General features: G+C 54.7%; 10 protein-coding genes across 10 annotated transcripts; 5 read left to right on the forward strand and 5 right to left on the reverse strand.

The window, feature by feature from the left end:
• Window positions 1-2,069: 2,069 nt before the first annotated feature.
• On the reverse strand, window positions 2,070-2,589 carry PHYSODRAFT_337587 (hypothetical protein; the record flags this gene model as incomplete). Its single annotated transcript, XM_009535265.1, has 2 exons — window positions 2,070-2,262; window positions 2,300-2,589. The coding sequence occupies 2 exons, from the start codon at window positions 2,587-2,589 to the stop codon at window positions 2,070-2,072; spliced, it is 483 nt and encodes a 160-aa protein (XP_009533560.1).
• Window positions 2,590-5,098: 2,509 nt separating this feature from the next.
• Window positions 5,099-5,506, forward strand: PHYSODRAFT_384052 (hypothetical protein; the record flags this gene model as incomplete). The annotated part of the gene is made up of 1 exon (XM_009535266.1): window positions 5,099-5,506. A coding segment is annotated over one exon (408 nt), but the record flags the coding sequence as incomplete, so codon positions are not given.
• Window positions 5,507-5,659: 153 nt separating this feature from the next.
• Window positions 5,660-7,176, forward strand: PHYSODRAFT_520676 (hypothetical protein; the record flags this gene model as incomplete). The annotated part of the gene is made up of 3 exons (XM_009535267.1): window positions 5,660-5,884; window positions 5,953-6,699; window positions 6,787-7,176. 3 exons carry the CDS (start codon window positions 5,660-5,662, stop codon window positions 7,174-7,176), a joined length of 1,362 nt encoding a protein of 453 aa, XP_009533562.1.
• Window positions 7,177-7,632: 456 nt separating this feature from the next.
• Window positions 7,633-9,355, reverse strand: PHYSODRAFT_548600 (hypothetical protein). The gene has a single exon (XM_009535268.1). It carries the CDS (start codon window positions 9,245-9,247, stop codon window positions 8,162-8,164), a length of 1,086 nt encoding a protein of 361 aa, XP_009533563.1. The 5' UTR covers window positions 9,248-9,355; the 3' UTR covers window positions 7,633-8,161.
• Window positions 9,356-10,154: 799 nt separating this feature from the next.
• Window positions 10,155-10,832, forward strand: PHYSODRAFT_563688 (hypothetical protein; the record flags this gene model as incomplete). The annotated part of the gene is made up of 1 exon (XM_009535269.1): window positions 10,155-10,832. Exon 1 carries the CDS (start codon window positions 10,173-10,175, stop codon window positions 10,830-10,832), a length of 660 nt encoding a protein of 219 aa, XP_009533564.1. The 5' UTR covers window positions 10,155-10,172.
• Window positions 10,833-11,192: 360 nt separating this feature from the next.
• PHYSODRAFT_317860 (hypothetical protein) lies at window positions 11,193-12,800 on the forward strand (the record flags this gene model as incomplete). The annotated part of the gene is made up of 1 exon (XM_009535270.1): window positions 11,193-12,800. One exon carries the CDS (start codon window positions 11,193-11,195, stop codon window positions 12,798-12,800), a length of 1,608 nt encoding a protein of 535 aa, XP_009533565.1.
• Window positions 12,801-13,227: 427 nt separating this feature from the next.
• On the reverse strand, window positions 13,228-13,902 carry PHYSODRAFT_287124 (hypothetical protein). Its single transcript, XM_009535271.1, has one exon. The coding sequence runs from the start codon at window positions 13,848-13,850 to the stop codon at window positions 13,353-13,355; it is 498 nt and encodes a 165-aa protein (XP_009533566.1). The 5' UTR covers window positions 13,851-13,902; the 3' UTR covers window positions 13,228-13,352.
• Window positions 13,903-16,398: 2,496 nt separating this feature from the next.
• On the forward strand, window positions 16,399-17,699 carry PHYSODRAFT_304564 (hypothetical protein; the record flags this gene model as incomplete). Its single annotated transcript, XM_009535272.1, has 4 exons — window positions 16,399-16,808; window positions 17,084-17,216; window positions 17,254-17,478; window positions 17,637-17,699. 4 exons carry the CDS (start codon window positions 16,399-16,401, stop codon window positions 17,697-17,699), a joined length of 831 nt encoding a protein of 276 aa, XP_009533567.1.
• A 221-nt stretch (window positions 17,700-17,920) lies between these two features.
• On the reverse strand, window positions 17,921-20,071 carry PHYSODRAFT_304565 (hypothetical protein; the record flags this gene model as incomplete). The annotated part of the gene is made up of 1 exon (XM_009535273.1): window positions 17,921-20,071. The coding sequence occupies one exon, from the start codon at window positions 20,069-20,071 to the stop codon at window positions 17,921-17,923; it is 2,151 nt and encodes a 716-aa protein (XP_009533568.1).
• A 3,878-nt stretch (window positions 20,072-23,949) lies between these two features.
• On the reverse strand, window positions 23,950-24,222 carry PHYSODRAFT_337596 (hypothetical protein; the record flags this gene model as incomplete). Its single annotated transcript, XM_009535274.1, has 2 exons — window positions 23,950-24,033; window positions 24,121-24,222. 2 exons carry the CDS (start codon window positions 24,220-24,222, stop codon window positions 23,950-23,952), a joined length of 186 nt encoding a protein of 61 aa, XP_009533569.1.
• Window positions 24,223-25,397: the final 1,175 nt, after the last annotated feature.

A 25,397-nucleotide genomic window follows, 5' to 3' on the forward strand; every position in this document is an offset into this window, starting at 1 on the left:
CCTACTTAGACTTTTACAAAAATGCTTCAATCTACTTGAATTACTTAATTCCTCCATATGCGCACTACTTATTAGGGCATCTCCACCGGTGCTGAGTAAAACTAAAAGCAAATTGCCCTAAGATCCGTGCCTACAACGGCACAACCGTGCTAAAGACAGTGCGCAGCTCCACCGGCAATTGAGACTTGCAGCAAGCGCGTTAAAGCTCTTGGTTCGGCGCCAGCCATGGCGACGGCGCACAGCTGTATAGCCCTATAAAGGGCCCGGCAGCACGTTGAGGAAGACCCAGGGATGACGTAGCAATGGCGACACTGCGGTCTGTGACGCTTGCGCTGCTTAGAACGCTTGACTTGGCCCTACTACTGGTCGGTCGACATTTACATGTACTCAACCTTTTACTCAAAGCCTCCTCCGTTGGCAAACTTGTGCAAAACGTTGATCTGCGTAAAAAATGGAGCAATTTGCTCAGCATTTGCTCAAACCGGTGGAGCTGTACAAAACTAAAACTATGATTAAATATTGACAGAAAAGGGGTAAAATTTAGTTTTACTCACGACCGGTGGAGATGCTCCTAGTGCTGATTCATACTCTTTCGTAAGACGATACTTAGCCCCAGAATGCCTATCATAAGACAAAGCGTCTTACGTTTTCCGATCAACGCGTTTTGACTACATCTTGGTTGTTGTATACCAGTGGCTACATTGCATATTGTCTGTCAAAACATAAGACAGTTTGTCGGACACTAATTTGCGCCATACAATTGGCCAAAAATGTTCAGGTCTGCTCTCCACGACAGCGGCATCGTTGCCGCGGACGCGGTGGCAACGTTGAGCGCCGAAACGATGCAGTTGCATGGTGCGGTAGGGTAAGTAGCCTCCTGTTCACACACGAAGCGATGTGCCTGTAGTTGGCCGCTGGCAGCAAGCTTAAATATCGGCATAATGACTGCACGAACGCGTGCATGCAGTCCGTGGAGCTGTTCCACTCAGAGGTGCAGCCGTTGTAGGGCACGGAGTTACGACGAAGTTGGCAAACGTAAACTAAGAGGGACAAATAGCTCGTAACGGTACTACATGTACATTTTAATGTAGTAAATTTTATGCTTGAGCGTACATCATAGTAGTTTTGAAGGCGTGGCAGCCAGGGAACGGTGTTGCCAGTGGGCTTCCCGAGATCTTTCAACCCCCTCTTACCTAATCATTACAGTCCAGCAACAAAATGCAACCACGTACTCTGCAACGGCGATAACACCTAGATATTGTACCTACGACGCTGAGGTGCGGAGGAGCTCCACACTGCTGCGCGGGCGCTCGGCGCGCGCCATATCGCTGCTGGGCTCGACCTTCGGCATCGGCGAGTTACTCGGTATCTCCTGCAACTAAGCCACTGCCTGCAGCCATGCTTTTTGTCGATGCTACAGCGTAGACTGGTTTGCGTATGCGCGCTCTATCCGAATCTCCATCTTCTATGTAGTGTTAGTACTTTACTGTAGAAAGGAGAGTTGGCGTGGTGGGGTGAACGACAACAGTCGTTCACCAGTAAAGCGAAGAAACATTGCTCCACTACGGGAACAAACGGTCGCATGATAACTGTGCTATGATGTCCTTACATTTCATTCCTGGCAAGTATATTTAAATCTTCTAGCAGGAGGTTAGTGCATGGCGTCAGGATCAAAGGCCCGGACATTTCAAGGGACATTTTTCAAGTGCGCTGCCTCTAGTAAAGGGGGCAAAATACGCACACAGATAAAAATCAGTCCAATTTACGAGCCGAGATGCAGCAACACTCGAGACTACATAATACAATATTAACCAATGAAATTGCTACATTTGATTTGTCGTCAAACTATCTTACGAATGCTCGACACAAGTGATTGGCAAAGGTGTAGAACTTTATTCCAGGTTCGAGTCTAATTGTAGCCAACAACGATTAAGAAACGTACAGGGCTGACCATTCTACATGAAGGTATGGAAGGAAAAAAAAATATCCGCCCGGGTAAGAACGACCCAAAGAGTGCAGACTACGTGTAGTTGACGGCAGTCAGGACTGCCGAACAGTTGCAGCAATATCTAGATGCCTAGGTCGTGCCCAGCTTCTTTCAGCACCTTATACAGGTCGATGGGCAACGCATCGGGGAACTGAGTGGACAGCGCAGCATCAGGTTCTAGACCCAACAGCAAGCGCGAATTGAACTCGACGGTCGTAAGCGGGGCAATCACAGGCTTTGGAGCTTGGACGGGAAGTCGGTCTCCAGGGTAAAGCCTTCATCAGGCTGTGTCGTGGAAGGTCTCCCACATACGGGCTAGCATGAGCTAGGAGGAACGGCATGACAGGGTGGTCGTGCGTGATGAACCAACGGAAAGTGAGGCCAAACCGATCGTGCTCATACGACGGCCGCTCCACGATGAAGATTTCTCCGTCGATCCACTCCATGCTGGTCGAGTTGAGCTTTTGGAGTTCGCTGTACACATAAGCGTCCCACTCGGCCTCCGTAGCTTTGTAAACAGGGACAACTTGGCCTCGCGGGGTCTGCATCACTTGGTCCCAGTCCAGCTCCGTGGTTTTCGCGTTGATCATGGCGACGGCCATTCTGTTCGGCCAGTTATTATCAGAATGAACAAAGCTGTCCACTTCATCATTAGAGAAGGGGTCGAAAGGTCTCACTCAAATCCGATTAACATGAGAAATTGCTGTGGACGCATCACGATTCCTCAATGAGTCCTTCCATTAATTATCTCTCGCTACATCAAGCCTTAATTGCTTTTCTTCAGAGATCTCCCAGGAAAAGTACCCCAAACTGGAGAGTGCTGTCTGGTGCTGCGTGGCCGGAGCAGCTAAATGACAAACTTGCTCATCTTGGATACTTAAGTATGTGGGTGCAGCTTCATTAGAATCAGGGCCGCGCCGAAGTCACGGCGTGGATTGCTTTTGCTAGCTTCTTCAGGTCAACGTTCATACCATCCAACCCGCAACGTTATTTATCGCACTCAAGATCTGCCGTGCGATCCCTGGAAACAAACTTGCCACGATCTCGCCCACCACTTGAATCATTGCCATTGATCTTCGTTCATACTACATGTAATCCGCAAAACACTTTCCAGATGATCGAACACGCCCAGGAAGTGCCAGGACGAATTGATGATTGAGTGCATTATAATACTAAAGAAACTAGCGTCATGACTACGGGGATACAATTTGCATTGGTCGCGTAGACCATATTGAAGCTTCGTTACCACAGTCGCTTTTCCAGCGGTCATTGTTCCTCAGCCAGTAACTTGGAAGAATCTTACGTCGAAGTAGTTAGGTAGAAGAAGGTCAACACCTCTCACACCGAAATTTGCGAATCGAACTCTACAAATACTCAAACTCGACTCAAAACTCGTCAACCGATCTACCAAAACAAAACTAGTTTTTTGCCAAAATGTGATCCTGAAACGCCTTGACCGGTCGCGGCCGCTTCAACACTAGTTACTTAAGGCATTCCCGAACCAGCCGCCTCCGACTCGCACGCCGCTGCCATCTTCTCAGATGGATGGCAACTAGAGATCACCCTCTTCCAGGCCAGATCCCCCACCTCGACGAGATCATTGAGGAGTCTCCCCGACAGCAGAGCCCGTCCACGAGCGGATCCACCAGCCCCGCGTATCGTCTAATCCCTGGCTCGAAACTCCCAGAACCCCCCGTGTCACCGAGGACGCAGCTGATGGCCTCCCGCCCGCCTGCTCCTGTTGGGTCGCCCGAGAATGGCGGAGCTCTAGCGTCCCAGGCCACCGCCAGCCTTTCAGGTGATACCAAGTCCAGTACCGTAACTTCTGCCGAAATAAAGCGGACGGCTTCTTCTCCGTCCCCCCACCCTCCAACGCAGCAATCAGGGGTCGATCAGAGTCCCCGCACTGTGTCAGCGCGAGTGAAATCCCCCCGAGACGAAGGAGCCAACTCAGCAGCAGCAGCGAAACAACCCGAGGGCTCTACTGCCCCCGCTCAGCCGTACCGTCGCCAAACTATGGCGAGGAACAACAGTAACTCTCGCGTTGGGGCTCGTTCGTATCGACTGAGCGGTTCGTCGGGGTCCAGCCACGCTGTCACGGGCTCCGGAGAAGCCACTTCGCAGCAGCCTGCCAACGATGGAGAAGGTGGAGGAGGAGACACGGACGAATTGACCTTCACGCTGCCGGAGCTTTCGAAGGAGGGGGACGACACTGGACGCACTGTGAGGGAGACGTGGCCCACGGACCACGTCATGCTGCTCTACATGCTGTCGAGGTACGCGGTGTGCGCCCGCACGAAGGAGGACAAGGAGTCGTGGATCCGACAGATCCCTCTCCTCGTGCTCATGTACGAGGGCATCGCTGCAGGGGCGTTAAACTTCGACTACGCGCCAGCAGCCATGGTCATCGCGCAGGAAGGCCGACCCAAGCGTATCTGGATGAACACGACGCAAGACGGCAAGTCAGCAATCGACGACCTGCGAGAGGCGAACCTCATCAACGGACTCAAGCTCTCGACCAAGGACTATCACTCGGTCACGGCGTTCCAGGTCTCGTTCCGAGGGCTGCAGCTGCTGTCCCAGGTCAGCAAGGAGCTCAAGGCAAACGTCGACGCCTTCATCTTCGCCCCCAAGCCGTACCGTCGCGAGCTGCTTAAAATCCGCTACATCCCCATCAAAGACCCGCCAGACGCCAGCTCCACCGATGCGAGTGGTCCTGCGTGGACGTTCACCAAGGGCAGCGACAAGCACCTTACCACTGGCCCTAGTGGAGCCATCACCCAGGGCGCTGCAGAAGAAGAGCCCGAGTTTAACGAGGAAGGGCGCTTCATCTTGGAGTCCATCGGGTACTTCCGCTATTCCGGCGTGACCGAGACGGAGGACGTGTCGTACGTGTCCAGTCCCTTTGTCCCGCAGTGCGTGCGCAGCCTTGAAGCGTACCAGCAGTTGTCGTCGAATGCACACCGAGCGTTGGAGGCTGCGAGTGGCCAGTCCAACATCCGTGATACTCTGTCCGAGGCGATAGTACTCGCGAATCCAGTGTGTCTCGTGGGGGAGTGGATCCCCTTTGGGTCGAACCAGATCGTTGCACTGAACGAGCGACTTGGGTCGATGGATCGATGCCAGGGGGGACTCTTCACGTCGCTCATTGACAACCGCCCCACCGACACGCAGTTCGAAGTGCCCCCGGGGCTCACAGAGGTCCGCATTCTTGACTACGACCCAGTACGGTACATCAACTTTGAGGCGGAGATTAACTTTCCAGAAGACGACGGCATTGTGCAGGTCGAGAACTTTGGTATCCACCTCAACGTCGACGGCACGATCTTCTACGGTATAAAAGTCGACGCCATCCTGGACAAGCGAGCGGACCGAATTTCCGTGGATTTACTGTCGCGGTTGCTGGTTGACATTCACCAGGACTCGTCCGAGATCATGGACGACTTACTGTCGTCCTACCAGACGAGCTTGCTGGACATGGTCTTCCTCGGGGACATCGCGAATCGAGGCAAGTTCAACATGATCATGGCCGACCAGATCGACCCGTTCATGCCCGGGCTGGAGTATATGGACCGAGGAGACTTCGAGAACGAGCTCAAGCAGGTGCTGGGCGACATCCACTGCGCCTACGACATTGGTGAGGACAGCGTGCTGATCGTCGGGAGGGACGGAATGCTGATCGCTGGCTCAGCCTCCAAGCGCTTCGAGAAGGTCTTCATCTCGTACTTCTCGCTGCTGTGTCGCGAGATGTTCCTGCGCAGCTTCTTCACGCGCATCTTCGTGCTGGAAGAGCTGCTGAAACACATCCGAGAGCTCATTTTCCGCGCTAAAGAAGACCCCCACCACCTCGTCACGATCCGCGCGAAGCTCAACGAGGCAACCAACGACCTCATTCTCGTACGTGCTGCGAGTAAAGCATCATCGCTGTGTTGTTTCTTACAGTACTAACCTTCTTCTTCTTCTAGTTCACTGACACTTTAGGTTATCTGCTGGAATCGCTGGAGTTCGTGAAAATCCCGCAAAAATCGCCCAACGCGACCGAAGAGGAGGAGTCCATCTTCAGCTACCTCGACCTGAAGAAGCAGCACCACGACATTCTCCTCCGCGCGCGCGACTTGGAGAAGCTCGTGCACGGCGCCAAGTACGAGATCGTCAACTTGCGGCAGATGGCCGAAGTGCTCAACACGTCCGAGCTCGAGGACATCTTCAAGACGGTCGAGGGCAACACCAAGGTGCTTGCCGACTCGTCGCTGACTGTGGAGCAGTGCGGCTCGTCGCTCGAACTGGTGCAAGTGCTTCTCGCTGGCAGCTTCGCCTTCACGCTGCTAGACCGGATCCCCGGTGGCACCTTGAACGCCGAGATGCCCGAGTGGGTGGAGGCAGCGTTCGCCAAGACGATCATCGACATCCCCCTGCTGTTCTTCGTGTTGAATATCATCTGGATGGCTGGATGCATCTACGCGCTGATCCGGTACAAGAAGAAGCGCAGCCATGAGGTCGAGTACGGACGCCGAACACTGCGGATCAGAGTGAACAAGGCCATCGACATCGACAACTTCGAGGTGTTCCTGGGCACGCGCGTGCTGGACAAGCAGGAGAGCGTGTCCCAGCTAGCGTCGGAGGTTCGACGCGTCGTGTGGAAGGACCTGGGGCTCCAGGCGTGCGACGACGAGCGCGCGCACCCGCGCCGAAGCGTGGCGTACGCTAAGGGCGTCTCGGTGTCGTGGAAGCACAAGCTCATGGACGTGTTCGTGGCCTTGTCGACTAAGTGGCGGTCCCGAGCTCGAGCGAACCGAGAGGCGGCAGGTGCAGCGGGGGCTTTGGCTGGGAATTCCGTGTCACCGCTTAGCGCTGGGGCTGGAGGGCTGCTGGGCCCGGGAATCCCCGTCGAGGTCGAAGTCGAGTATGACAGTCGCTACGGCTTCCTGCTCTTCGTCATGTTCAACTTCCACATCCGAGAGAAGGTCGTCCCGTTCGCTCAGAAGCTGCGGCTCGGCTTAACGCAGCTGAAAGAGCGAATTCGCCTTGGGGGAAGGACAGCGCCGAAGCCCAAGCGAGTGCCAGATGAGAGCGCGTGCCCTCGAAACGAGACGCTCGTAATGGAGCAGGAGCTCATGGCCTGGTTTGCGATGGAGATGAAGCAGCACGGAGTAATTAAGAGCGTTGAGGCTTTCCTAAGCTCCCTGTAAGAGAGAATTCAGTGCGTACGCTTCATTCTAAGAGGTGTGTCGAGTAGGTTCCTTTCAAGCCCCACTGCTGGCTTTCATTCCTCAACTTACGCACACAAAATGTTGGGGTGTTCTTATGGCAGCGAGCGAGCCCCGTGTGATCCCTTGAGTGACGTGGATCAAAGCGATGTTGGCATATATCGTTTAGGAATCCTGTATGAAGAGAGGAAGAGAACTCAATGGTGAGTATGGGCAATGAGGCGCCGCCTGCCAACCCTGAATAGATCGGCTTAGACGGACGCCATGTTCTTGTTCTGGAGGTAGTCACATGTACGACACTACTTTTGCTTCGGAAGCGTAGGAAGCGGCTCGCATCAGCGTCCGCCTGCTCACTCGATGATCTCCACGTAGTTGGGGGTGCGCAGGCGGCGCATGCGGAACTTAGTGGGCTCGGCCTGCACGTCCTCGTCCTTGTCTTCGTCCTGCATGGTGCGCTCCTGCAGGTCGCGAGCCGACTGGTGCTGGTTCTCGAAGAGCGAGGCCACGGCCTTCCCCACGCGCAGCTGGCGCCGCATGATGTCGGAGGCCTCGCTGGCCGAGCTGCCGCCCAGCTGCGAGACGGCCACGAGCGCCAGGATCAACGTGGATAGCTTCATGGCTCGGATTTGCTTGGCTTGAGCTTTCTTGGCTTTTTGGCTTGTGTGCTCAACGGACTTCGTTCGAGGAGAGGTGGCTGTTCAGGTCCTGAACAGCTGAACTTCAGGATCTGGCTTCCTGCGACGCCTCATGATCAGAAGGACCGTTTCGTTTCGAGCCAACGCCAATGAGTTGATGGTTGTGTTGGCTAAATAGTTGGAGGTTTGCATTTGGTAGCGTCGTTAATCCCTTTCGTGCTCACTCGCTCGCTGCGCTTGCGTCTCTCTCGTCGTGCGGCGGCTTGTCATGGCCTTCAAAATACACAAGTAGTACATCTATCCCCACACGCAGCTTTTAACTTCGCTCCGACTTAAAGGGAGCCGCTGAGCGCGATCTGGATGGTCAGGAACACCATGAAGGCAAACGCAGTGGCCGACACTGTCGTGGGCACGGACTTGGTGTCCTCGAGCGACTCCGGGAGCAGCTCCTGCACGGCCACGTAGGCCATGGCGCCGCCGGCGAAGCCCAAGCCGCACGGCAGGATCGGCAGCCACTGCTCCACGAACAGGAAGGCCGGCACCGCGAAGATAGGCTGCGGCGCGCTCGACATGATGCACCACAGCACGGCGTAGAAGACGCTGAGCCCGCGCGGCACGAGCGACAGACTGATGGCCACCCCCTCCGGGATGTTGTGGATGGCCATGGTCATGGTGACGATGTGGCCGCGTCGGATGCCGCCCTCGCCGCCAAACGACACGCCCACGCCGATGCCCTCCGAGACCGAGTGCAGCGTCATGACGGCCATGATGAGCAGCGCCTTGCGCGCGTCCAGACCCTTGAGGCCGCACACCGACACGTCCTCGTAGTCCTCGAGGAAGACCTTGGTGAACTTGATGAAGAGCACGCCCAGGAACGCGCCCAGCAGCAGTCGGTAGCTCACGGACACGGCGTAGTCAGCCGCCTGCGGCAGGTACCAGCCCTCGTAGAACAGGCAGCCCGTGGCCGCGATCATCATGCCCGCGGCCAGGCCGTTGCAGATGCCCAGCCAGAACTTGTCCAGGTCGCGGATCCAGTAGAACGGCAGCGCGCCGAGCCCCGTGGCGATGGCCGTGAGCCAGCCGCACCACCACACGTAGCGCGCGTTCTTGCCGCTGCGGCCGTGGAAGTGGTGGTGCATGGGGAAGCTGTAGAACGTGACGAGGATCATGGCCAGCGCCAGCGCGTAGGCCAGCCTCCTGGTGGTGGGCGAGGAGCCCATTAGGGGCTTGGCGGCGTCTTTATCCTGCTGCTTCGTGGCGTCTAATGAGGAGGAGGAGGAGGTGGGATTGGAGGAGGTAGACGAAGAGGTGACTTTGCCTGTGCGCTGCTTCATGAGTTCGTCGGTGGCGTCGCTGGCGTCGACGGGCAGATCGAGCGGCTCCGGCTCGACGTTGCTGATGGTCAAGCTGGTCTCCATGCGGCTTCGGGGGCGGGTCACGGCACGGACGACTCGGAGCAGGACGCAAGTGGCAAAGTGATCGGAGACTTGTGCTGACTTTGAGGTGTGGGCGAGAGGTGACGTGTTGTGTTTTATTGCGTGCGAGTCCTAAAACAACGCGACGAGTACTGCGTGTCTTTGTATGGGCTGGATATTGAGCGCCGTTTTAGGGGACGAATTAAGGGTAGGGCTGGGGGAGTTCGGACCAAAAAGTCGGACCAGCCTGTCACACGTTGCCGTTCATCGTGCTGGTGGTGGCCGTGGCAGGAACGTGGCAACAGACTGCAACTTGCAGTTATACCAGTGCTGCGCAGCGCAGATCACGCTGCTTGGGGTGAGCCACCCGCGTTGGATGCACTCGGCACCGTTTAACAGCCTGCCGGATCACTTCAACATCCTAGACCATCGAATCTTAGAAGCGTGGGGTTGGACACGCCGGCTAGAATCCGCCAGTGTCCTGCATGCGAGTGATCAGTGTTTTGGCCAATTTGTAATACACAACTACATACCAACCAGCTTTTGAGCCACGAACTTACAGCATTGGCCAGCCATCCTGCAGTCGTTGAGAAGCCACGGAGATTCCGAGTCGAACTTGTTGTTGGAGCTCAGGCCCGTTGACATCCAGTGGTTTCACCACAGGTAATACCAAAGACACGGTTGGCTGAAGATCCATGAACTGAATGACAATTACGGGATCAACGACCGCAAACACGCAGCAATGGCGGCGCTGCAGGCTGCAACCACTTGCACTGCTGTAGGCAAGTGAGCTTTACGATTTGACTATCGTCGGCCAATTGGTTGAAATCAGCGATTTGTATCGACCAATCGGCGCTCCCCGATCTTGCCGCCTTTTCAATCTCGGGCGCCATTGTGCAGGTCGATCCATCCACCCCATCGCAGCAGCATGTCGACGCTCACCAGCTCCGACATGGGCGAGCTCAAGCGCCCGACCACGCGCGTGCACGCGCCTCCTGGCGGCGGCTCCAGCTGGAGCTTCGGCGACGACCCGGCGCCCGCTCCCACGGGCCGCAAGCGCTTCAACCAGCCGCAGCAGCAGGACACCAAGATGGAGTCGCCGCGCGCAGCTCCCGCAGCTGCTCCCGAGGCCGCCCAAGCGCCCGCTCAACCCGCCGCCAAGGCCCTGGAGGGCGCCGTGCGTGTGGCGCTGCTCAAGACCAGCAGCGACGCGGAGCTGGTGGACCGCGTGGTGCAGAACTGCTTCGAGAAGCTCGAGGGCCAAGCCGTGAGCTCCGAGACGTTCACGGTCGCGTCGCTGGAGCAGCTGCCGTACGCGGCCAACAAGCTCACGGAGTTCGGGGGCTTCGACGGCGTCATCTGCTTCGGCTTCCTCAACACGCAGGACCCGCAGTTCCCGGTCCTGAGCGCCGCGTTGACGCAGAGCTTCATCGACATCAGCGTCAAGAACGTGCGCCCCGTGGTGCGTGCGGTTTTTGTGGGGGAGCCTCGTGTGGCGTCGGTCAAGATTAAGGGAGGCTGGGGCGCCGAGTTCGCAGAGGGAGTCGTGTCCCTGGTGCAGCTCGGCGGATTCAAGGGATCCAAGTAACTTGCAGACACTTTACCAGGGCGCTAGCGGACGGCGCCTACCATGGTACGGTTCACTGCCCCGATAGTGCTCACGGTTGGCAAAGTTTTACAGCAAGCCACAGTAAATCAAAGAAATTAGCCCCTCTCGCCGCGTGTATCTCAACTCGTTTCCTGCCAAAAAAAAATAAGCTATAGGCCGTGTACTCCTGCCGTATGTTCGTCTCCGTGTTGAAGTGTTGAAGCGCGTCGTGTACGCATCTCATTCTTTTCCGCCAATCACACGCCCGCATTTTCGCATAGCGAAAGGATCCGCTCCATTCCCCCTTTATCCGCAGCCACGACAGCTTGGAGCAGCATGTCGACGCTCACCAGCACGGACATGGGCGAGCTCAAGCGCCCGACCACGCGCGTGCACGCGCCTCCTGGCGGCGGCTCCAGCTGGAGCTTCGGAGACGACTCGGCGCCCGCCCCCACGGGCCGCAAGCGCTTCAACCAGCCGCAGGCGCAGACGGAGTCGGAGCAGCAGCCAGACGCCAAGATGGAGTCGCCACGCGCGTCGCCGCCTCCCGCTCCCGTGCAGACCCAGCCTCAGACTCAGACTCAGACTGCTGCTCCTCAGCCCACCGGAGCCGTGCGCGTGGCGCTGCTTAAGACCAGCAGCGACGCGGAGATCGTGGACGCGGCGGTGCAGAACTGTCTGGCCAAGCTGCAGACGGAGGCGGTGAGCGCCGAGACGTTCACGGTGGCGTCGCTGGAGCAGCTGCCCTACGCGGCCAACAAGCTCACGGAGCTCGGAGGCTTCGACGGTGTCATCTGCTTCGGCTTCCTGGGCACGCAGGACCCGCAGTTCGCGGCGCTCAGCACGGCGTTGACGCAGAGCCTCATCAAGATCAGCGTCAAGAACGTGCGCCCCGTGGTGCAGGCTGTGTTCATCGGTGAGCCGCGCGTGGCCTCTGTGAAGGTCCGCGGTGGATGGGGAGCCGAGTTCGCCGAGGGTGTCGTGCCGCTCATCAACTTGGGCGGATTTGTGGGTCCCATTGCCCACCCGGCGTCTGGCACGCCCGTGAAGAAGCACTTCGAGGTCAGTCGGGGCAATGTCCTGCCCGCCAAGCTGCTGCGCGGATCCAAGACGGTGCTGCAGTCGCTGGAGATCTTGAGGGACTCGCTGTACGAGCACGGAGCCAAGGGCATTCGCGGACTGGGACGCAAGTTCCGGATCATCGACGACGACGGCAACCGCTCGCTGAGTCTGGACGAGTTCAGCAAGGCCATCAAGGAGCACGCGCTGGAGCTCAGCGAGAAGGAGGTGGAGGAGCTGTTCCACTTCATCGACACGAACAACTCGGGAGGCGTGGACTTCGACGAGTTCCTGCTGGCTGTGCGTGGCGAGCTCAACGAGCGCCGCACGCAGCTGGTTCTGGCGGCGTTCAGGATCCTCGACGCGGATGGAAGCGGCGTCGTGGACCTCAACGACATCAAGGTCAAGTACAGCGCCAAGGAGCACCCCGATGTGCTGCAGGGCCGCAAGACCGAGGACGAGGTGCTGCGCGAGTTCCTGGACACGTTCGATGGCGGCGAGAAGGACGGCAAGGTGCACCCGAGCGAGTTCGTGCGCTACTACGCCAACGTGAGCGCGTCCATCGACGACGACGACTACTTCGAGCTCGTGATCCGCAACGCCTGGCACATCAGTGGCGGCGAGGGCTGGTCGGCCAACACTACATGCCGCCGCGTGCTCGTGAAGCACGCCGACGGCTCGCACACGATCGAGGAGGTGAAGGACGACATCGGTATCACCGCTGGAAACGTGGAGGCCATCCGCGCCAACTTCCAGGCACAGGGCATCGACGACATCCAGTCTGTGAGCACCGTCGGCAACGTTCAGTCCGAGAGCGACGCGAACAAGCGCTCGAACGACAGCTTCCACCCGCAGGTGGCACGGAAGAAGCAGCACGGCGCCGGCGCAAGCTCCATCATCTTTGGCTAGACACACCGTCCGAGCGTCTTTGATGCAGAAGATGAGCAATAGTACACCCCCACTTCAAACTTGCAAGGTAAACAAAAGAATTCAACTGCGCTTTAGACATCAAAAGCCATCATGTATTTCCTCATCGTTCGTTTTTGCTAGCAGCTCATCATAAACAGTGCAAACATCGACTACAGTCTAATGGGGGATTCGTGTTGCCTCAACTTGTTGTACTTTGTCCTCATTCCGGATCAGAGTATATTAAAGTATGTTGAATTGGCGATCATCGGCAACACAAATCCCCACTTCCACAAGCACATGCACATATACACACAGACATGCAAGTCCTCCACGTACCTAGCTCGCCGATCCGTCCCGCGACCTGCACTCAAGTCCACAATCACCACCACCACGATATCGAACGCACAAGTCCAAGTCCATCCAGTCTTCGCTCTGCAAAAAAGTTCCCAGGGTCGTATTGGTCGGCGATCAGCAGCAGAAGCCGATCGTTACACCGCTACAAGTCCGCGTAGAAATCCATCGGCAAGGTGTGACCTGTCATCCAGAAGCCGCTTAGTTCTCCGGGATGTCCAGCTCGCCCTCGGTGATGAGGCGCTGGATCTCCGTGGGGGCCTCGCCGTTGACCGTGCAGCCGAGCGACGCAGCCGTGCCCAGGATCTCCTTGACCGTGCCGGCCAGGTTGCGGGCCATCGAGCGCTCGCGCATGACGCGGGCCACGCCGATGACCTGGTCCAGGGACAGGTTGCCGTCGTGCTTGATGTTCTTGACCTTCTTGCGGTCACGCGGGGGCTCCTTGAGCTCCTTGACCAGCAGCGACGAGGCGCTGGGGATCAGCGTGACCGTGGCCTGACGGTTGACGATCGTGAGCTTGACCGTCACGTTCAGTCCCTTCCAGTCCTTGGTGGCCTTGCAGATGTCCTCACCGATCTTCTTGGGGGAGAGACCGAGCGGACCGACCTTGGGGGCCAGAGCCGAAGCGGGGGCAACCTCGCCGCCCACCGTACGCAGAACGACGACCTTCTCTTCGCCAGCCGGAGGTGGAGCGCCCATGGTGTTTATAGAGGATGCGAGTAAAGGGGGGAAGAAGCTTCGGGGATTGAGAGCGAACTCGAATGGCGCGCATGGAGCTCATGGGCGGGAGGAGGACGCAGCAAGCGTAGCTCCTCGACCAACCAACGGCGAGGCCGCGCGGTAAGTACGAAAACCTGAGCTGTAGAATGCGGTATGATGGGAGAGAGGTTCGTGGAAGGATAAAACCTCGAGGTTTTTCTAGAGCGATAAGTGGGTATCCTAAAAGGTAGTTCGAACCTAACGAGCTAAAGTACGCACGAACTGTTGAAGCCCCGAATGTCAAACACCGGCGATGATCATCCATCCAGTCGCGAGTTGAGCAAAGCGAACTCCTCACTGGCGTTGTACAGCTCTCACACCAAGCAACAGTGGACTCGTTTTATAAAAATTCTTTAAGCTTTTTATTAACTAGCGGAGCATCACGGTCGCTGCGCTCATGTTGGTTTAGGGGTCGACCCCCAAAACTATGCTGACCACAGAGTTTTGGACGACGTCCCCACTTGAGGAATTTGAGTACAAAGCCGCTTGCAAATTCTAGCGCTTTATTTCCCCTTTCACGCTCCCCGATTTGCTGGCTATTTTGCAAACAACATAAGTACCATTCATACGTTGTTAGTAACGGTAGACTGATACACCTGACCTGTGGTTCGAATGCCAGAACACTTGTATTTTACTTACTTAGGTAAGTGTAATAGCAGAATGTGCACATTGGCACAACGAAAAGTGAATAAGGGGTTAACTTTCGATGTTTCAATTTCGTGGTGTGTTCATTTTCAGAGTGAAAATACGAGCGAATTATTCCAGTAACCTTTCGCGATCCATGTTGAAATTCTTCCTCCAGATGTCATCTACACCCAGCCGCAATGGCCAATGTTGCTGCCGCGACTATGACATGCACGGCTGTTCAAGGCTGTTAGTTTGCACGCGTAGGTAGATAACCTCATGCACGTTGAGCGCAATAAGGAAACATATATAATGAACGATAACTAGCTCAAAATAATGTAGTTGAGCCCGATATCGTACCATCACACATGCATGTAGGGTATCAAAGCAGAGCTGTGACGCCCGAGATCGACCCAACAGAACTGTAATTGAGTGGGCTAATGCATTTACTTAGTCGAACATCTTTTCATGAACAACGCAATGAATGAATGAATTAACGCAGACTAGAAAGGAGCAAATAATTGGCGCCTTTAGCGTGCAGGAAGGACTTGGAGCTGTCTGATTTCTTTAAAGCGAAGTAGCAGGCGAGCTCGAACGAGCCAAAAGAGAGCCATTGTTGCTACCAAGAAGCACCGACACGGACTCCGGCTCGTACATCCCAGCTCATCGTCCAGCTCGTCATCCGCGCACAGCCTTCAATGTAATTTGGAGGTTGCAGAGCCAGCTGACTAGATTAGCTAGATAAGTTGGCGAGGAAAGCATAGATTCCCAATGTCGCAGTTAGTAAAGATAGAACACCCGCGGGAGATCGGTGGGCGCTCAACGAGGACGCCTACTTTCGAATTCGTCTCCTCGCAGCTAACCCGCCACGCCACGCCCCCCGTGTGCAGCAAAAATGAGAACGATCATTTCCCCAACGCGACATCGCTGGAAATTAGAGAAGTTGCTGCTCGACAGTACCCGGTCCTCAGCATGCAAAGCTGCTTGCTACTTGGCGTAGCGTTGGCGCTTCCTTGAGGCTCTGTATGTTGATGCTTGGACTCTCTGTTGTGCGCTGGTCAAGCGATCCCGAAGGGCCGCAGACTTCTTACCAACGGCCGCAGCTTCTTACGACAACATAAGGTTTGAAAGGCAAATAGGCTTAATAAAGGGTCCTAAGCGGGTCCAAATAAGGGTAAAATGTCACGTTTAAGTCTATTTCTGATGTCCTCCATACTAACGATCGAATTTGCTGTTTCATAACTTCGACCCTCTGTTTTATGGCATCTAAAGATAGTGACGTCGGTTCAGCTCAAAAAAATCCGTGTCGATACCACCTTCTGATAAGCATCCAAATGTTGTTTAACCGAGGTATTTTTTTCATTATTTGGTCCCCGTGTGAGCGATTCTAAATTGTGACCCTAACCCATTCGCAGAATTAAAGTAAAAAGTAAAGCGGAGTGTATATAAGAGACGTAAAAACTCCATAAAACGGAGTCTCATGATTATAGGGGGGACTTCGTCCCCCAAAAGCTTAAAGTTATCAGAGCATGTAGAAAGTTGCTGCGTTGACGCGTTTCACTCCGGCAGAAAACCATAACGAATGAGCAGCTCGTAAAGCTGACGGGGTGAATAAAACTTTGTCCGTATCCCTTCGTCGACGCAGGTTTCGCAGTTTCCATGAGAGCTAAGCTCGGACAGTCCGAGTTGGACTGGCATTATTGATGCCAGTCACGTCTTCAGCCCAGTGGAAACCCCGTTTCAATTCTCGTCCGCATGCGAATGCAGCCCACAGCGTTGATCGCCCTCTGAATAAGCCACGTCTTGTGAAGCCACCTGTGCCCAACCATTCTGCAGTTCACTGCCAAGCGAGCACTTCAACATAATGGTCAAGGTCGTCACACGAAGCGTGGTTATAGGGTTCCTGTTGGGGACGGCTACGGCAACGACGTATCAAGTGGTCGATCTGTACGAGAAGGACGACTGCGGAGACAGCTCGTCGCCTTCCCGCACCATTTTCACCCCATCGACGAACTGCGAGCCCTCGCCGACATGCGCTGCCAACTCTGCCTTTAGCGACATGGGCTACGGCACAACATCGTGCACAAATAATTTCACCTCCCACGCGGAGGACGTCCTTACGGGCTCCTGCAAAGTGATCGAGCAGAAGTTTTCCGACGATAACTGCGCCACGGAGAGCCAAGTACTTGCCTTCACCGCTGATTCGGACTTGTGTATCGCTCAAGGAGACAAGGGGGTGAAAAAAATGGTCCGTCACCGGAACGGTCTCATCTCGTACGCTTCTAACAGCTTCTCGAACGAAAGCCGCCGATGTCAGCTCGCACTCGCGCGCTGACAAACAGAAGTTCTATTTGGTCGGCGCCGAGATTCAGGAGACTCGTCGCTACGTCACGACCACGTACTACTCGCCTGCTCGACCCCTTCGCGGATCGACTTCGACGTCGAGGCCCAAGGGATGATCTGCCCTGAGAGCACCCAGTGCTCAAAAAGCTTCAACATCGATGCATGGATCTTCGAGCAACCTCCTAATGGCCCGTGTTGGGCTACAGGAAGTTCGCTGCTGACACCTTCGGCTCCGATCCCTACGCGCTCCAGTCCCCATTCTACGACAACTCCTGCAACGTGGACTACCAAGTGCTCGCATACCGTGCAGACGGCTCGACCATTGCGTTCGAAGACGAAGTGACAGGCACATTCTCCTTCAGAACGAGTACAACAGCCGCTACATCGCGGATGGCAAGACGACCTCGACGTTGACCTTGGAGGTGAGCGCCATGAACGGAGAGTACTTAAGTACATGGGTAAAATGGCCTTCAGCGCCTACAACGCCCCCTCCACAGCGACGACGGGCTCGACGACAGGTTCGACGAACGACGAGCCGACTGAAACCCCCGAGCCAACCACTGCTTCGACCGAAGACTCCAACAGCGCATTGGCAACAATGGTGAGTGCGGCAGCGGCGATATGGTGCATGTTGGCAGCAGTCGCGGCGATAGCGTAAGAGCGCCTTAAAGAGCATTGGCGTCTGGAACGACGGCGAAGCGGCTCACGCCCGGACGAAAGCTTGCATACTTTTCATTTACTCAATTCCTATCTCAATAGATCTGCCACGCTTTGATCCACGTTACGCTGAGGATTGCACGGAACTCACTCGTTACCATTTGACCATCCCACCACACTGTGTATGACGGTATGGCGTTTCATCAAGGGCATGTAAATGTATCTGTTTGGTTGAGAAAAACACGTCAGTAACTTGTAAGACAAAAGTATACTGGACGTCGATTTGGCAGGCTGGTTATTCCAAAGCTATTAGCCTGGTCTCGCACTCCCTACATGTAGTTTTTGCTTTGTTTTGCTGGGCTTGCAATCTGGTGTCCGGTCACCGCTCAACAAACCAGCACGATCTCCTTCTTGGCGTTGGCCAGGCAGGCCAGTTCCTCCTTGAGTTGGTTCCGCTCGGTGATTTTGTGCTCCGGGTCCTGCATCAGGCGCGCAAGCTTCTCGTCCGTCAAGCTGTTAAGCTCGTTCGTCATCTCCGCAACAAACTTGCGCAGCACCAAGTCGTTCAACCGCATCGGGATCGCGTCCACGAAGCGCGGCATCGCCACGTCCAAGTACGCCTGCAACGCCACGTGCATCTCCAGCGCCTCACGATCTTCTGTCGCGAGTGCAACGGCTTCGACGGCATTCAGTACCTCTGCGAGCACAACTTTACCATACTGGTCAACTGGGGCAGCGGCTTTCACTTGATCCTGAAGAACTTGCAGGCGCTGCTGGTCCAGCTCCGCGAAAATACGTTCGTCTTGGGTGTACGGTCGAGCTTCAGCTCGCAACAGGCTGCTCACTTCTTGTCTAGCTGCCTCGACCACACGCTCAAGTACGCCAGCAGCCGCAGTTTTGATGAAATTCACCACTCGTGAAGTAGCCCGAAGCTCGCCAGCCACGTGGTCCGAGACCAATTTCGTCTGATCCTGGTACGCCGTCACGAGTTGCTGCGTCGGCGTGACCCATTTGTCCACGCACTTCCGAAACAGGTTGCAGAATACCTGGTACGACGGGAAAATGGCCAGCTCATCGCCTCGATTCTCTCGGATAAACCGTTTGAGCGGTGCAAGTTCATCAAAGCGCCATTGATCCTTGGACTTCCAGAACGTGTCAATTTCAGCACTCCAGATACTAGTTCCGTCGACTCCAGCCACGCGTCCGCATCGCCACTGATTGCCGACTTTAACTTGCACAGCATCCCCAGCAGCGACTTGCTCTTGTGTTTTCTTCGGGCCACCTCCAATGGCATCATCCTTCGAATCACCCACTGCTGTTTGAAATTGAGCTTCATCCACTCGAAGCACCGCACGAAGTCGAACGTCTATATCACATTGGGATCGATCCACCACTCCGTCTTGCTCTGAGGTAGAACACGATGAAGGGAGGAGTTCGTAGTGCCCCGACATGGCGGCCTCCATCAAACGCAAGTACTGGTCGGCCCACTTGCCAAACTGCTGACGCTGCGCCACCGGAGACTCCAACGGCGTGCCCAGACTCGACAACGTCTTCTGCGTCTCAGCCATCAACGCACTGATCTCCGCGATGACCTCCGGCAACGAGCGACGAATGTTGTCTTGCAAGATCGACACCAACCGCTCACTCAGCCTCGGAACCCCCCACAGATGCGTCGGCAGCTTGCGCCAGTACTCGTGCTGACCGAAGAACGCCAACTCGTTCGCCACGCCCTTCTCGATGCTCGTGCCCTTGGTCAACTCGCGCTGGCTCCGACACTTGACTGCGTGGTAGCCCAGGTGCATGCGCTTCTTCTTGTTCAGCAGCAGCTCGTGCACCGCCAGCTCGGCGCCAGTGTCCACCAGATCCACCTTGGTCACCACGGCGATGGTCCTCGTCCCGTTCGGGTCCGCCTCTTGCGCCGCCTGCAAGATCTCCGTGTTGTGCATGTCCACGTTGGCCGGCACCACCGCGATGATCACGGTGCGCTCCTGCTGCATGTACCGGTCCACCATCTGCCGCACCCTCGGGATGATACTCTGGTCCTCGTGGTCGCCAACCGTGCGCACCAGACCCGGCAGATCCGTGAGCGTGAGGTTCGGTAGGTCGGGCCCGCACATCTCGATCACGATCTGGTCGTCGCTGATGTACTGGCCTTCGTCCACCAGCTTCTGGGTGAGCTTGGTGATGGCGTCGGGGACGTCTTCCAGGCGTTGCAGGTCAGCCTTTTCCTCCCCGTCATCGTTGTCACCGGAGCTTCCAGACTGGAAGCGAACCAGCCGAACGGTGCCCCGAAAAGCGTCGGCGCGAGTGAGAACGAGTTGCGTGGGGCACCTCGTCGTGAGCTGGTCGGAGGACGGGAAGGAAACGCCCGACAGCGCCGACAGCAGCGAGGATTTCCCGCTGGAGGTGTCGCCCATGACGGCGATTTGAGGCAACTCAATGTACTGGCCCAGGCCGATGTCACGGAGTTTGTCGACGAGCTTTCGCTCCTCTTGAGCCTTGACGTTCGCGAACAAAGTGTTCTTGGTCTTGGCCATCTCGATTTGAAGCTGCCGGGGGAGGTGAAGGTGCGCTCGACTGCGTAAGTTGAGGAATGAAAGCCAGTAGTGGGGCTTATTGCTGCATCCCATTAATATAATGAAAGGAACCTACTCCACACATCTCGTAGCGTAGCCATGTCCGTCAAAGTCAAAAGCATTGATGGAAACGAATCTGCACTGCACTGACCTCTCTCCTAGACAGGTGGAACCACGATTGAAAACTGAAGTCACGAGTTCAAAAATCAAAATAGGCGCGTTTCAACGCGAGTTCAAAAATCAAAATAGGCGCGTTTCAAATGCTTTTTGTGGGCGGATAATTCGTTCAGTGTTATATTCATTTTACTTTAAAAAACAAACAAACATGGCGTAAGCTCGTCCACCTACCGCCACAAAAAAACGACTGTGTTTGGTGCGGTACACTCAACAGTAAAAAAAATAATGCGCTGAGTTCGATCGGCTTTCATGAGATAGATACGTTATTTGGAGATGATATACCTAGAAGTACTGGATACATTCGATGTGAAACTTTTTCAAACTCATTAGCAGACAGCATGAGTACCGAGGAGGGTTCTGCAGCCAATGCGACGATAGTGCCCAATTCAACCTAAGATGTCGCTTGGGCGAGGCCACCTACGTTTGCGGTGCGACCGTGCCACTTTTTGTACTATGGGGACACAGTCCTTTATCCGACGCCAAGCTATGGCACGACAGTTGCCTCTGGATCACTGAAAACAACGTGCTCGTTTCCAGAAACTGGTACAGGGGGCGCGTTTTTTTTCTTCTTTTTTTTAGCGGCTACTTTCCATTTATGGTCAAAAAGTCTGTTTTTCATTTATTATTGGCTAGTTTTCATTTCGATGGTGTTATTGCATTCACAAGGGTTATATTGCATTTATTGAGTTCACTGCGTTCACTTGTCCTACAAACGCCACTTAGTGATTATCAGTCCACTTGTGTATCATATGCTTCGTGCTTATGTGAAAACTTCGTCAGAGTTACTACTTAGTATACATTTCTGGCCCCCTTAGCGACTAAGTACGATCCCTGAACTATGGAGCACCGTGCCCGCTTTTTTAAAGCGCTGGCTGCATAATGTCACGTTTTCACTTACGATTTGTATTGGGCAAGTCACGTGGACTGCGTGAGCCCTCCATATTACAAGACCGTGTGTGGACCACACGCCGATCAAGCGAGGCGGGGCTTGGCTTCAACTTTCGTCAAGAGCCCCGCTCGCGGGGCTCCGCTTGATTTGTTCTGTACATAAATGAAGCCAACTATTCGCTGCGGATGTTATTGTTGCGAGAGCTGTTACCCTAGAGTACCCGAAGGGTTACGAAGCGCATTTGACTAAGGTTCGTTATGCTAGATAGTGAACGATATATATATACACCGTACAGCAGCTTAGCCGCGATAAAGAGAAAAACATCTGTTTGAGATTTATACTGAAGAGACTAGAGTTGACTCTTGGAGTCCGTAAGGTGTACGGACTCGTACACTCAGATATTAGAGCGAACTATCTTAAGCGCAGACTCTGTGAGCCGATTACGCTTCCTCTGACGGTACGTTACGTCAGCCCCGCTGCAATAAACATCAAACCATCTACCGTAACTACGGTTCCTGTTTCATATTGGCCGCGTTACATCATCTTCTGTCGGAAGCAAGACACTACAACACTATGCAGAACTAGGCTCATAAGCTGGTGTTTAGGGTTGACTACGTGGTACGACCCCAAGCGGTCTGCATCTGCTAGCCAGATGTAGTAAGGATGATGCTACAACAGAACCCCCACCCCACACACACCATACACCCACATACATACACGTCAAAGCATTCCAAGTATGCACACAGCATGGATTTACTGCCTGGTGTCTGCTAACGTAGTAAACAAAGCTAAAAGCTTGTACACTGGAAGTAGATGATTTGAATTGGTGCAGCAGTAATGAAAGCAGGTTGCACGTATTCCGCAAACCATTCTATGATACCAGGAACCCAACGGCGTTCACAGATGCGCGAGTAGAGACAATTGGACTCGTCTGTCGCGAGAACAACCCACAAAACACGACAGGATCATTAGTATGCTCTCCTGATGCAGCGCAAACACGAAACCAATAACATATTCGACGTGGCGGAATGCAGGAGAGGCCGGTGACGGTCAAAATGAGACTTGAGGGTATGTGTACGCCAGGTAGCCCAAGTGATCAGTGCCAAACTTGCATCTATTGCGAATTAGTTTTAGAACACGAGGAGTTTAAAGGTTGAGTGCATCTTCATTCTTAAATTAAGTCAGAGCCGAGGTAGTCGGGCGAGTCTGATGGTGTACTGATCAAGCAACGTGGCTTCTATCTTACCAATCACATATCATCTAAACGATAATGAGGCGAGGCGGGTGAACGCCTTGATCGTCCAGGTGTATAGCGCACTATGCCGGACCGAATCGGTTCGGAGTACCAGAGATATCCGCTGCAATCCGGTAGTCCTCGGAGCACAGGATGTGAACCGGGGGCCGGGAGGATCGCTTGGACTTGGCGTGTGTCCTTGTGTCAACCCCTATAGGTATCGTTTACCTTCGGCGGACCGGACTTCACCGAGTGAGTTGTTGTAAATACAGAATCGAGTCTGCTGGGTGTGTTCCTGAAACAAACTACACCGAATGAACAGAAAGTCAGACCGAATCGAAGGGACCACAGTCAGATCCACAATTCAGTATAACCAACACACAGAAATACAATGCCGAGCTAAACGTCACAAAATATACAGCCACCACTTATTCTATAAGACCCTTGGGTGGGGGGGTCTATACGCCAGTCAACTTACGAGCCGTCACCCAAGGCACTGGTCAACCCTGGATGCAAACTCACTTACGCGCACCACCCTCACAGAGTGAGGGAACAATACAAAATATAAGTCAATCCTATCACACAGTAGTCAATCAATTCAGTCTCGGGGGTGACTACCTCTACCGCCTAAGACACACAGGATGGAATATGAAATGGATGCCCGGATAGAGCACGTAAATTGGAAATAAAGCTCTCACAGATCACTCCAGGGTGCGACACCCCAGTCCCTGCCGACTTTGCCTTGGTACCTTTGAGTCCCCACTCGCAACACCAGTGAGGCCTCGAAACGTCCTCCGTTTTAAGATCGCACGAAGGCGGATCCCACGTATAAGCTCTTGAAGACGTCAATGTCAGGGGGAATTCCCAGCCCGAAGAAAGACGTCCGCGTGTTCTCGGCAAATTGGTTTCTCAATTAATTTTCTTAAATGCATTGTCTTCCGAATGATCCTACATCCAGACTCGACGATCGCCCCTTGTCTCCCCCTTTTTCAGGTAGGCACCCCAAGGTAGCGTGCCACGACTTGATCAGTTGGTCCTCCGAATGGCGTCCCCATACTGACAGGCTTCAAGCGCTGGTCCTCCGAATGGCGTCCCCATACTGACAGGCACCAGCTTCGTCGCTACAGGATCATGCAGTTTGGTGAGTCCCCAACTTGCTTTGGACGTCCGTCGCTTTGGCCTCCTTGGAATCGGGTAGCTTGTTCCTCCACGCACGGCGCTAGACACAGGCCGGTTGGTCGTATCGAAAGGCTGGTCTTGTCCTCGGCAAATTGGTTTCTGTTTGATCTTACGTTTGGCTAGCTATCTGTTTCACTTCACTGACTTCTAATAAAGGTTTCACTATGCTTGCCTTGTCTTGGATATGCTTCGACCTTGTGCACGGGACTTCGATCTTCTTGCACTGAGCTTGGGTATGCTTGACTTGGCTTGGTTATCGGGCACCTTGTCGACGTCAACGTTCCTTCGGCAACACTCATCATCTGGCGACAGAGGTACGTGGGTACGGCGTCTCATCAAATCCGCACTGGACCTCTGCGTCTAATCACGTGAGCCATCCTGTGTCGCTTGACGTTCTTGGTCGATCCGGTCCTGGATTGCTGCTACACACACAGCAGTACTGGACTTGTTGTTGGTGCGGTCACGATCCAGTATGGGCACCAGGGGTCAGACCGAATTGATCATCCGGTCCGGCCTCATTCAGTACGGCACCTTGGCCTCCGGTGCGTCGCTACCGGGTGCACCACGATCCAGTCCGGCAAACAGTGTACTTTGTCCAGCGAGGTCATGGGCGCAGGGGAGCATGGTGGGCATGGTGAACTTGGGGGTTGGTCCGATGTCTTGACGGAGCCAATGCAGGTAGCAGCCAGGATACGTTCACTGGCTGCACTTGCGCGCCTTAGGCTTATCCTGCGGTCAGGGGAGTCGGCGGACGGACAGGATGTGTTACTCCACACCGAATATGAGCGCTCATCCGGTGGGCACATCTCGGATCCTGTGAGCCCATGCTTACTGCAAGCACCGGGTCCCGCCAAATCCACCATGCGCATCCACTATCCACATGTCACACTCCACGTCACTGGATTCCTGTTCACTGCGACCAGTCACAGTCAGGCGAAGGGTCGTCCCATCCCAGCGGTCAGACATGGGTGCCGATAAAAATCCTTTCCCACATCGTGTCATAAACCACCGACGGTAGTAGCAACTAACCCGTTTAAGCTTGGTACCTAACACTTGCAGAACGTACAATAAGAACATCATCTACATGTACAGTAACAGCGTTACCAATGCCGCCATAGACGAAACGCTAGTTGTGTCATGTAAGTGTTACGAATGTGCGGAGCTCGCTGAGCGTTAGCTGGACCTGCACCACTGCACCATCATCTGCACACACACAGCGTATCTTGCTCCTGCAGCAATTTGCGCAAGAGGTGTTAGCGAGCCCTGAGCGGCCATGGCCAGCTCTAATGTCATCCACGGTCCGCGACTTGGTTCCACTTATCCCCATACGAGACCCTCTATGTTTTCTTGACATCTCGCCGACCCGTTTCAAATGCTTGATCCGAATGGAAGCTTTATCTGAGTGGTGGAGATCCACATGGCTAATGTGGCACAAAACACAGTGGCTATCTCACGTAAAACACCCCAGCGCGACGATAGCATTATGGGCTGCCCCTATTTGGCTCTCCAAAAACCCACTGCTACAGTACGAAACGCGAACCGCTAGGAAGCGAAATGTTATAGCTGTTGCAGAACCAAGGCGAAGTTACCGACTCCAACTGGCACATCGGAAGTCCTATGGGAGTCTACGAGATATCTACCTCGAATTCGGGTACTGGCCAACCCGAGAACGATTTATAGAGAAAGCACTGGACCCGCAAGATCTCTTGTTCTCCCAGGAACGACAGAAGCGATGGCTAAAAGGCCTGTACAATGAACTCACCCAAATATTCGAGCGCATTAAAGACCTGTTGGGCGACACAAACAGC

Source organism: Phytophthora sojae, assembly GCF_000149755.1.
Source record: "Phytophthora sojae unplaced genomic scaffold PHYSOscaffold_8, whole genome shotgun sequence".
In the NCBI taxonomy this organism is placed as follows: Eukaryota; Oomycota; class Peronosporomycetes; order Peronosporales; family Peronosporaceae; genus Phytophthora; species Phytophthora sojae.